The sequence below is a fragment of the Zalophus californianus genome, chromosome 14 (assembly GCF_009762305.2).
Source record: "Zalophus californianus isolate mZalCal1 chromosome 14, mZalCal1.pri.v2, whole genome shotgun sequence".
Classification (NCBI taxonomy): domain Eukaryota; kingdom Metazoa; phylum Chordata; class Mammalia; order Carnivora; family Otariidae; genus Zalophus; species Zalophus californianus.
In genome coordinates, this window is record NC_045608.1 from 38,946,538 (window position 1) to 38,958,743 (window position 12,206).

The window sequence follows — 12,206 nt, forward strand, 5'->3', positions numbered from 1 at the left end:
GTGGTGTCAGCAGCAAGCTGGAAGCTCCGGGGCTGTGACTTTCCATTGCCAAGAAGTCCTATAACTTTAGCTTGCTCAGTGGCAAAGCAGGGCACCCGGGGCAGCTTCGTTAGCAGTTGGCATAAATGAGTGAGAGCTAACATCTGGTCCTTCATGGAAAATTCCTGCACTTAGAGCCGGAAAATAGACTATCATTCCATTAATGAAGGGACCAGAATTAGTTCTCGTTCTCCGTGTTCCACATGCTGGTCACTGATGAATGATAATACTGTCTTGATTGTCTCAAGCACTCAGCAGGGAAGATAAAAAATATGCTCCATGGCCACCATTAGTGGTGCTGTGCATGGGGAGTATGTGCGGGTGGTGGTGATGGAGCCCTATCCTGCCCCCAGATGGAGGAGTATTCAGTTACCCCGTGGGAGAGGCCAGAGATGCTGCTTATGACAGCCACTGCCACACGTTCTGTGTCGAAGGAAATCAGTCTCTCTGATCAAAGGAAAATCACTAATCAGATTCTGCCTCAAAATGGAAACACAGACCTTTTCTAAAACACCCCTCACTGGAATAGAATAATAGGGTTAATGTAAGAGGGGCCAATGGCACTTAGGTTGTTAGGGGGAGAAAACTGTAAATCGTTACCGGGAGGATCTTCCTATGGTCATTAGAAGCATGGTTTTAATGGGTGTAAATAAAGCATTAAGACCAGTTATTAACCATCTTGCACTGAGTTCCAGACAACTTCCACTGGGGCAGGTGAGGATGCTCTGAGGAGCAGGGAGGACTGCCGACCTCAGTGCTGTCTGTGGAAGGCTGGTCCCCATGGAGTGGACTCGGAGTCCTAGGGAAGCATGTCACTGGGATGCCTGTGTGTGTGTGTGTGTGTGTGCACGCGCGTGTGCGCACATGTGTGGGTGGATAATGATTTGAGGTGGAAAGACACTGAAGATAAATTTAGTTACATCACATTCTTGACTTGGGTGTATTTATATTGGGCATTTAGAGTTTAAAGCTAATTAAATCGATTCATCATCTTTTGTGAAATACCAAAATGATTTTGTAAATGCTAATTAGGCTAGAGGACATTTGCATCATTTAAAATTAGGCAATTGGCCACCTACAACATGTAGGTGATTCATTAATTTCAAGTAAATGTAATGCATGTAAGTAAATGGCAGGACTCTGAGGATTTCTCTGGTTGGCTCTGCTTTCTGCCCAGTTGTAATGCACTTTTTCACACTGCACTTTTATCAGGGGTCTCCGCCAGGATGTTCTCCCCTGTCCTTTCAAGTGAATGCCACAGGAGCGCCAGTCAGTTATGATATTGGATGAGGCCAATCCTCTGAGTGCCTGCCCTGCCCTCGGCACCTTGCCCAGGTAGGGGCCCTTAGGTGGTTCCTTCCTCCTATGCAGATGTGTTCCCACCTCTTGATCCAAACTCTGAGGCCACAGCTGATCAGGCCAGAATGAGCCACGGGCATTCAGTCAGTCTGTGTGGCTGGCCTAGGAGGTGGCCTACCATGAAAGTCGTGTTTTTCAGGGTAGTGGTGGTATGCTGAGTCTTTCAGCTTCTCTCCCAGGAATTTCAGCTGAAAGTATGTCGAGAATCAGGCAGTTACAAGCAGAACCTTAGCCGAAATGCCCTCAGAAAGAAGGCAGTATGTAAAATCATGAAGCACTTCCAGTCACGAATGAGCAGAAACCAGGGTAAGTAAACACCACGAAGTCAGGGAGACTCGGGGAGAAAGGGAGTGCCGCTGATGGAGAGCTGAAACCCTTTAACAGCAGAGAGTAATCTCGACAATCCAATTATTGGAGCTATATTGGATGATTCCAGTTTCTGAATTGTAATGTGAGACTCAGCCAAGTATTTCCAAGATGTCCGGTGAGGACGCATGCAGCCCCGTAGTAATCACACCCCCCCACCCCCGAGAAACTCCCCAAACTTAAAGTAACAGAAGGCTATCAGGATTTCCTTGCATGCCAAAAAGCCTAACACACAGTATGTATCTGTGGTTTACCTAGCTTCTCTATTTCTTTCAGTTTTATTGAGATATAATTGACATGGGTCAGTGTAAAAGTTTAGGGTGTAGGCACAATGACTTCACTTATATGTGACACATCTCATACAGACACGAGGGAAAAAAAAGAAAAAACTTCTTATTTATTCACTTATTTGTCTTGTAACCAGAAGTGTGTTCCTTTTGACCACCTTCATCCAGTGCCTCCACCCTCCCTCCCCCACCGCTGGTGACCACAATTCTGATCTCTTTTTCTTATGAGTTTGCTTGTTTTTGTTTTTTGTTTTGTTGTGTTTTGTTTTTAGATCACACAGATGTGAGATCATACAGTATTTGTCTTTTTCTGTCTGACTTATTTCTCTTGGCACAGTGCCCTCGGGTCTGTCCATGTTGTCACAAACGGCAGGATATTTTTCTTTCATGTACTGTCATTTTCTTCATCTGATTCATCTGTTGATGGACACGTAAGTTGTTTCCAAGTCTTATCTGTTGTAAGTTATGCTGCAGTGAACATGGGGATCCAGATATCTTTCAAGATAGTAACTTTGTTTCCTTTGGATATAAACCCAGATGCGGAGTTGCTGGATTATATGGTATTTTTATTTTTAATTTTTGGAGGAAACTTCATACTGTTTTCCACAGTTGCTGCACCAATTTACAATCTCCCGGCCCCCCCCCCCCCCCCGCATCAGGGCTCCCTTTCCTCCACATCCTTGCCAGCATTTACCTCTTGTCTTTTTGATGCTCCCTGTTCTAACAGGCATGAGACGATATCTCATTGTGGTTTTGACTTGTATTTCCCTGATGATTAACTATGAGTGCCTTTTCACCTACCTGTCTGTATTTGTATATCTTCTTTGGAAAAAAGCCTGTGTAGGTCCTTTGCCCATTTTATTTTATTTATTTTTTAATATTATTTATTTATTTGACAGAGAGAGAGAGAGAGAGAGAGATCACACGTAGGCAGACAGGCAGGCAGAGGGAGAGGGAGAAGCAGGCTCCCTGCTGCGCAGAGAGCCAGACGTGGGGCTCGATCCCAGGACCCTGGGATCATGACCTGAGCCGAAGGCAGATGCTTATCCCACTGAGCCACCCAGGTGCCCCCCTTTGCCCATTTTAATTGGATTATTTGATTTTTTGTTATAGAGTTGTATAAGTTTTTTAAAAAATATATTTTGGATATTAACCCTTTCCAGATATTTGATTTGTAAATAGTTCATCTCTTTCTGTAGATTGCCTTTTCATTTGTTGATCATTCTTTTTGCTGTGCAGAAGCTTTTTAATTTGAGGTAGGCCCTCTTTATTTTTGATTTTGTTCCTTGTGCTCTAGGTGCCATATCCCAAAACTTATCACCGAGATCCATTCCCCAAGGACCTTTTTTCATACTGTCTTTTAGGAGTTTTATGGTTTCAGGTGTTCATGTCTTTAATCCATTTTAATTTTTGTGACTGGTGTGAGATAGGGATCAAGTTTCATTCTTTTCCGTATGATTACTCAATTTCTGCAGCACCATCTATTGAAGATACTGTCTTTTCTCCTGAAAAGTAGTGAGTATTCTTGGCTCCCTTGTCAAATATCAGTTGACCATATATGCATGGGTTTATTTCTGGGCTCTCAATCTGTGCCACTGGTCTGTGTGTCTGTGTTTAAGCCAGTACCATACTGTTTTGACTGTAGCTTTATAATATAGCTTGAAATCAGGTAGTGTGATGCCTCCTGCTTTGTTCTTTCTCAGGATTGCTTTGGCTATTTGTTTTTTTGTGTGTGTGGAGATATATATATATATATAGTTTTGTTTTGTTGTTACTGCCCAAGTGTTCTGTGTGGCTTTTATCTCATTTTCCGTCCTCACTTTCTCTGTCCCAGCTAGTTGCCACTCTTTTTGTCCTATGCTCTTCACTGCAGATATTCATGACCCAGAGCAAAGTGGTGATGAGGGCCATGAGGGTTACCAACCTTGCAAGTCACCAAAGGGATGCTCTAGACAGCATGGCACAGGCTGCCTTTGACTTTGTAATCACTTTATCTTCCTAATGGATAGATGAGAACATGACAATTTAGCTCAGATATTAGTTCACAGCTAAATTTAGAGTGTTTCTCTCTCTCTCTACTATTAAGGAATCAGCTTACTCTCATCCTTACATTCTTCTTTCCTCCATCCAAAGACATAAAAATAGCTGTACAGTAGGGACATTTTAGAGCTAACACATAGGTAGTTTGGCTAAGATACTCTTTCCAGGAGCGAACAGGAACCTTTTAAACTTTTCCACGTTTATGCTCTAGAGTGGTAGTAGACAGAGCTCCCTGATTTTCATATTGACCTGCTGTAAATATATACTCTTCCTCTTCAAATTAGCCTTGGCCATTACACAAAAGCAATTTCAAAAAATCTGCTGTCTCTTCTTTGTGTTAGCATTAGAACCTCCCTGAGTTTTAGGAGGGTGTGTGGCTGCCCAAGTTGCAACTTATTTCCTAGCCTTCCATGTGGCCAGGTGTGGCCATATGACTCAGTTTCCCCCAGTGAAATGTGAGCAAAGTGATGTTTGCAACTTATATTATTTTTTTAAAAGGAAATCACTTACCTTCCATTTTCCCTTTGGCTACCTTCCAGCCCCAGATTGGATTGGCTAACCAGGTTGACTTATGCAGGCAAGGTCAATATAGTAGGAAATGGCAGAGCAATAAGCTAGAAGGAAGCAGACCCCTCAGTAGCCTGGTGGAGCAGAGCCACCCGCACACCAGAGAACCTCTGGGCTGATACAAGAGAGAGCAATACATATTTCTTTCTTGTGTGAGTTTTCTTGTGTATTTTTGAGTTTCTTTGTTACAACAGCCTAGTCAATGCCCTAACCGATACACAGTGGTGGACACTTAAGTCCTCAGGACCCACACTTGCGTGCTGCGAGTAAGTGTCATGTCACTTAATTTTCTAGCAACTCTCCTAAAATAGATACTAATTGCTCATTTGACAGATGTGCACGCAGGCTTACAGAGGCTAAATGACTTGCCCAAGATCGGAAGGCTATAAAGTGGTAGAAAGAACCTGGACTCAGCTCTGAAGGGGTTCAAAACACAGATTCTAAATCTCTGTGCCCTAGCGTACATTATTATTACTGTTCACTCTTTTTTTTTTTAACAGAGCATATTTGAAGTATTCTTCTCAGCTAATTTAAAGTTTCTGTCTGTTACACAGTGTAGCTTTTGATTCCTTCTCTGCTTAGTTTGGTGCAGATTGCTCATTTTATTCTCCTTTTTTGGAGGGGAGGGAGGTGAGGATTGTCCCTTGGTTTTGAATAGATTCATCTTACTTTGTTCATTAAACTGTAAATCCCTCAGGAAGCAGTGCTAGTAATACAAATGCTGCTAAATAAATGACAACTGTCTCAAGGGATAAGAGCTACCTGGTCTTCCGGAATGACGCAGTATTCTCTTACGTGATGTTGTTCTCCTAGGTGTACAAATGTTGTTGTCAGTGAATCAATCCTGGTGAACAACCCCCAATTTTAAATACATTTTTATGGCAGCAGCATATTTGAATAGAGGAAACATCCGAAATGATGCCCATTCTATTTATCACTCTAAATATAAGCAGGTGGAATTTAAAATTTTCATGATTGCATTTTAGTCAAATGTTAGATTCATGATCATTCTGCCATGCATGAGTTAGTAATGAGCTTGCTGCATAATAAAAGAAAGCCCCAAATGCACCAAATAAGATATATTTGCCTCAGTGCATCAAACAAGATAAATATTTTTCTTTTTTTAAAAAACGTTATTCATTATTTTTTGTTTGAGAGAGAGAGTGAGTGAGAGAGAGCGAGAGAGTGCGAGTGCAGGGAGGAGCAGAGGAAAAGGGAGAAGCAGACCCCCCGCTGAGCAGGGAGCCTGACCCAGGGCTTGATTTGGGGCTTAATCTGGGGCTCGACCCCGGGCTCGATCCCAGGACTCCGAGATCATGACCCAAGCTGAAGGCAGATGCTTAACCGACTGAGGCCTCCAGGCACCTATATATATATATATAAAATGATAGAAATAAAAAATATATATATTTATATTTTTTCCCCTAACATGAAAGAGGCGTGGAGGTGGGCAGCCAAGGATTGATATGTGGCTCTTGGTCATTGCGTTCTCAGGTTCCTTCTAACTTTTTCTTTGTAAATCTCTGAAAATGGTTTCCATTCTAAAGATTTCCTCATGGTTAGCAAAAGCCCCAATAAAGACATCCATCATGTCAGAGTCTCAGGCAGTGGGATGAGGAGAGGGCAGAGGGCCTTTGTCTGCCTATTTCCTTGTAAAAACATTTTCCAGGTTGTTTACTAAATGAACTTTCCCTTCCTTGGTCCTTAGCTATACCTACTTATACAGCTGTCCGAATAAAATCAAGGTTTTGTCTTGTTTTTAACTAAGGAAGAAGGGGGAAGAATCAATGATGGGTAGACTGCCTTCCTTCTAATTAGAAAATTCCCACCATTCTAGACCAGGGGTTGGCAAACTATGGCCTATGGGCCAAATCTGGTCCGCAGCCTGTTTTTTTTTTGTTTTTTTTTTATAAGTAATGAGTTACTGAAACAAAACCATATGCATTCATTTATGTATTGTCTATAGCTGAGTTAATGCTACAACAAGCAGAGCTGAGTCATTGTCACAGAGATCGTATGGCCCATAAGTCTAAAATATTTCCTATCTAGTCCTGTTGAAAAAGTTTTCCAATCCCTGTTCTAGATCATGGAGGACAGATTCTGATGAACAAATGGCTTAATTCTTGGGATGTTATTATAGGAACAGGGTTGAGCCCAATATAGATTCAGTAATAATTTATTCTTCTCCAGCCCCAGTGAAATTAAATCTGTTAGGCATACATTCAGTTGCAAGTAACATAAAACGTGACTAATGTCAGTTGTAACAATAGGGAGTTTATTTATCTCACATGCAAAGACGTCCAGAAGTACATGGTCCAGGGTTGGTGTGGATGCTGAATGATGCTTTCAGAACTGGACTCTTGTTTTCTCCCCAACCATGGCCAGAATGTTGGCTTTCATCTCCATGCTTATTGTAAGTTGGCTGCAGCCCCTAAAAGCATTAGGTCTGCATCCTGCCTCGGAAGAAGGGGTAGGTGTCAAAGGCCAAAATGAGTAGGAGTCTGTCTCTTTCCAGAACTTTCCCAGAGGTCCTCGTTGGCCAGGACTGTGTTTTCATGACACGTGCTGGCAGCAGAAGATCCCAAGATGGTGAGAATGTACATTGGACACATGACTGGGGCAAACAAATGGGGAGGGAGGCAGGAGCAGTAGGGTAGGAGCAGGGCTCCTCATGTTTAACGGGGCCACTCTAGCCCCTTCTTAGTGTCTCACCTTGGCTGCCTGCCCCTTCCTGTAGCAGTTCCTGAAATTGATTCTGTTCTTTTTCCCTCCCTTTTATATTTCTGGCTAGGTGAGAAACCTGGCAGTGAGCCTGAAGAGGTGAAGCTGCAGAAAGCCAGCAAACAGATTGTGCGGAATGCCATCCTGCAAGCTGTACAGCAAGTCTCCCAGGAGAGCCGGCAGAAGAGGGAGAGCGCCCGAGACAGCCAGGGCAGCCTCCAGCTGGGCGTCGGGGAATTAACCAAGAAGCATGAAAAGAAGTAACAACAGTAGATTTGGCTCTTGTCACCTGCTTGGTTTCCAGCCTTCCTCTTAGTATAGGATGCATAGCCAAAATGTTGCCAGTAAAGCAAACCGGCACCTAGCAGTAGAATGAATTCACACTAGCCCTTGGCTGAGATGCACTGTTTTGAAAAAGTGCGTTAGACAATTCTGTTCCTATTAATGCAGCGCCTCCGAAACAGAGTGGGGCCAAACAGGACACTATAATTGCAAAAGTAGTTTTGCAGCACCGTTTCTTTTTTAAGGTTCTTTCTTCCCCTAAAGATTCTGTCTTGTTTATTTACTTTTGCTTTTTTACACACCTTTCTGTGAGTTTAACCAGCAATCCTTTTTGCTGAAATACTGAGTGCGGTACCGTGTTCTTTATAATATTTTAAAAAGACACGCCAGGGCGCCTGGGTGGCTCAGTCGTTAGGCGTCTGCCTTCGGCTCAGGTCGTGATTCCAGGGTCCTGGGATCGAGCCCCACGTCGGGCTTCCTGCTCAGCGGGAAGCCTGCTTCTCCCTCTCCCACTCCCCCTGCTTGTGTTCCTGCTCTTGCGTCTCTCTCTGTCAAATAAATTTTAAAAAATTTATAAAAAAAAAGACACGCCAGAAAGGTGAAGGAATGGAGTTTGTCAACTTCAAATATGGAATTGAAGGCTTCGCTGGGTTCAGGTCCAAAATCAAATTGAGCAAAGGCAAGTTCTAAGACTCAGTTCCTTAGGATCTTACAAGGCATATATTTATATTAATTTTTAAAAAGGAAGAGTTTAACTTTTTAAGAACTCAGTTTTTTTGGTCTCAGTTCTCTCCATGGTTTGATAGCTGGCTTTACTCTCTGTGCAGAAATCCTTCAGAAACAGGCATTTCTTTTTCCATCTCAAATTAAAGTGAGAGATCTATATGCGTGAGTCACCAATGAGTCTGTTTTTAGCAGTCCCATGAAGAGCAACTAGAACCATAGATTCCACGCTGGGGATATGCTAGGGTCTGAGTATGGGGTGCAGTGTCCGTGGGAGGAGCTGTGGGGCTTTACAAATACCATGTTGTCATCAGGCTATGTCTTCGCACTAGTACCTTACTAATAGGAACTTTCTTTTCCCATCCACAACTTAAAATTATATTTTTGAGATTTTGAAAATCACACCTATCAGGAATAAATAACACTGAAAATGGGAAAACCATTTTTTTTAACTCTCCAAAGCATGAAAATAGAGTGGGAACAATAAAGTAACAGTGTTTTGAACAATGCAGTTATGAGGACATATGTGCATATTAAAAAAGCCATCATTATTGCAGTAGTGTGGCTTCTGCTCCACTCCCATGTTGGTAATGCACATCTTTCTAGAGTCATTAGAATCCCATAGTCTGGTTTCATAACAGTCATTGAGTTGCTGCTACTGAAAACAGAAAGAATTTGGCCTTTAGTAAAAACGCTTTGGCTTCAAAGTATCAACGTCTACGTTTGATAGTTTTTTTAGAAGCCAGTATCAGCATATATGGTATGACGGATATTAAGATATACTTCTAGAATTCCAGTATGTTACACTTCCCAGAATGGATACTACTGATTATGGTAGATAAATGAAAACACTCTCTTAGCAGCTTTGTTAGAGTGTCACATGAGGCACAGCTGGAATAAATTCACAGAAGAATGGCTATGAGAGGGGCAGAGGGAGTTAAAATTTAAATGTGATTTATTTATAAATATTTTTTAGCAGAACTCATGACCATTGAAGAATGAGTTGAAGTTGATCGGAAGTCATATAATGGATATGATGTGATTGCACAGTATGTAGATAATGGGAATGAAAGTATTAAGGGAAATTATTCAGAAGGATCTACTATAAATATAAACCCAATGCTTATAGTTTGCAAGTGATCTAGCACCATGTGTATTAAGATGTCTGGTTATAACCAGTCCTGGACCTTGCTGTCATATCATGTGGCGGAAATACATAAATGCACTATCTTTCTTCTCTGGTGTGTCTGTGCTAATTCACTGGGGATCTTTGAGAACATCGGATTAACTTCTGTATCTAAACATTATTTGTAAATAAAATATATCCAGCTTTGAAATATGTTGTCATTATAAGGCAAGTTTTCTACACCCTACTGTTTGGCTCATTTTATACATGTATCTTACATTCATTTGGCACCACGAGGCACCCCAAGTTTTCCAAACCCCTGTATATCATGATCCTGAGAGTGCTTCTTCCCTGGGCCTTTACTGCAAGTCTGTGGAATGGTGGTTCCTGAGGTTTGAGCAGGAAAGGACGTGTGCTAAGAAGTGGCCTTTGGATCTCAGGAAGTAAAGATGAGTGAATCTGGAATGCTGTGTCTTTCATGATCTTTCTGTGACACAACATCTACAGCAAGGACCAGAGAGATTGAGAAATTCTTGGAGGAAGAAAAGAAAGTCGAGCAACCCCTGCACTCAGTAGGTTGGTGCCATATTGACAGAATCCTAAGTAAGCTCAGCCGTAAAAATAAATCCATCTGTTAAACTCTTGCTGATCTCTTTCAGTATAAAGTAATTGGCCTTGAAAGGGGCTTATCCAGCTTCATGTGGCATAGGATTAAGGTGGGCTACCACTTGGCTGTTATCATAAACCAGCACACAGCTTTTGGTTTTAGGAATTCATAGGAATATTTATGTAATGTCTTTTATCTTCTCGATTTACTACATGGTGAAGCATACATGGGCCTCCCAGCTCTGTGTGCTCAGCTTCTCATCTTTTACTTTGCCTGGCTCTGGAGTAGACCGAAGAGAGAAATCCTTTTATGTTACTTCGCTTTTCTGTAATAATCTATCCAGTGTGAACAGTATTGTAAGTAGATACAAAACTGACGGCCTTCTGGGCTTCATCTCCCCACCACCCCCAACTCTCTTTTTTAGCTGCGTCATCGTCCCTTATGGTGGGATTTCAGGTTACAAAAAAAAAAAAAAGAATGAACCATTTAAAAAGAACCATGTTATTTATGCCAATCCAGAATGAATAACAATTTTCAAGGTTTTAAGGGCTTATAAAAAAATGTAGAAAAGGGAATTTTCAACTTATTCACTGTAATGGCTATTCCAATAAGATACAATAGAGAATAAAATCTCTGAGAAATATGGTAACTTAAATTTAGCCCCTATAGTACCCAAACAGGTGAAAAAGACTAAACACATGAGCAAAGTCTTTTTAGTTCGTGTAAGGTGAATATGGAAACCACAATAACAACATCGATTCTCTTGAATGTGAGAAAGTTTTCTGAAATATATTACTACGCATTAACTCATTTTTCTCATTGTCACAACCTCACAATATGTTGCATCTGGGAAGATCTTATTCTCCTTTTGCAGATAAAGTCACACTGAGTCTCAGAGAGGGTAAGTATATCCTAAGTAATGAACAGCAAGTATTATCTGGCACAGGAACACTTGAATCACTGATCGTAAACTTTGAGAGCATGTGTATCAGCTAAGGGAGCTTAAGAAATATAACTTCTGGGGATATTTATGTTAAGATGGAAGAATAAAACTGCCTTCTAGTAAGAGATGTCACAAAAATAGTAAAGGTTCAGAAAAATCATCATCAATAGAAATAGTTCAATGCCATTAATGTCAAAAAGTGGTAGCTAAGGAAGGAAAAGGAAACCACAGAGGGAACAAAATAGAAGGTCACGACGGAACATGACAAGTTCTCTTATCTTTCCTTCTCAGAACCACATGCGAAGTCCGTGGAATCCTGACCCAGGTGTGGAGCAAGATGAATGCAGTGGGTGATGTTATTGTTTGCCTGTCGACTATAATGTAGTGGAAATGGCTCAAAGGAAGAAATAGGCAAAATTGGAGAAGGTGCTCCTCCCACATAGAAGTGACAACCTTATCTTACAGAAATGAAGAAAGAAAAAGATAAATGCATATTAAAAAATCCCCTCATGGTGTTCTAGAAAATGGATACAAAATATTCAATACCAGTACTTCTTTTTCTTTCCCTTTATTTATTTATTTATTTATTTATTTATTTATTTATTTTGATGTACTGTTCCATGATTCATTGTCCCAGTGCTCCATTCAATACGAGCCCTCTTTAGTATACCCATCACCAGGCTAACCCATCCCCCCACCCCCCTCCCCTCTAGAGCCCTCAGTTTGTTTCTCGGAGTCCATAGTCTCTCATGGTTTGTATATCCCCTTCCGATCCCCCCCCTTCATTTTTCCCTTCCTACTATCTTCTTCTTCTTTTTTAACATATAATGTATCATTTGTTTCAGGGGTACAGGTCTGTGATTCATCAGTCTTATACAATTCACAATGCTCACCATAGCACAAACCCTCCCCAATACCAGTACTTCTAGAATAAGAGAAAAATCCTAGAAATTTCTAGGCTGAGAGCAAGCCATTTACCAAGGTAAAAACTTTAGGCTGGCATCAGACTACTTCATAACAACATTCAATACTCTATCATAAGGGAGAAAAGGCTACAAAGTAGCTCTGAAAAGGAAAGTATGAAGTAAGCTTGTTATTCCCAGCTAACATGTCACTGGAGAATAAAGGCAAGGAAAAAAAAAAAGG

At 41.3% G+C, this 12,206-nt stretch overlaps 1 protein-coding gene across 1 annotated transcript in view; it reads left to right on the forward strand.

Moving 5' to 3' along the window:
* AKAIN1 (A-kinase anchor inhibitor 1) overlaps positions 1-9,756 on the forward strand; it is a 46,998-nt gene extending 37,242 nt beyond the window's left edge. Inside the window, exon 3 of the mRNA XM_027575369.1 lies at positions 7,450-9,756. Coding sequence (XP_027431170.1) covers positions 7,450-7,643 — 194 coding nt within the window. The 3' untranslated portion in view covers positions 7,644-9,756. The remainder of the gene's footprint in view (positions 1-7,449) is intronic.
* Positions 9,757-12,206: the final 2,450 nt, after the last annotated feature.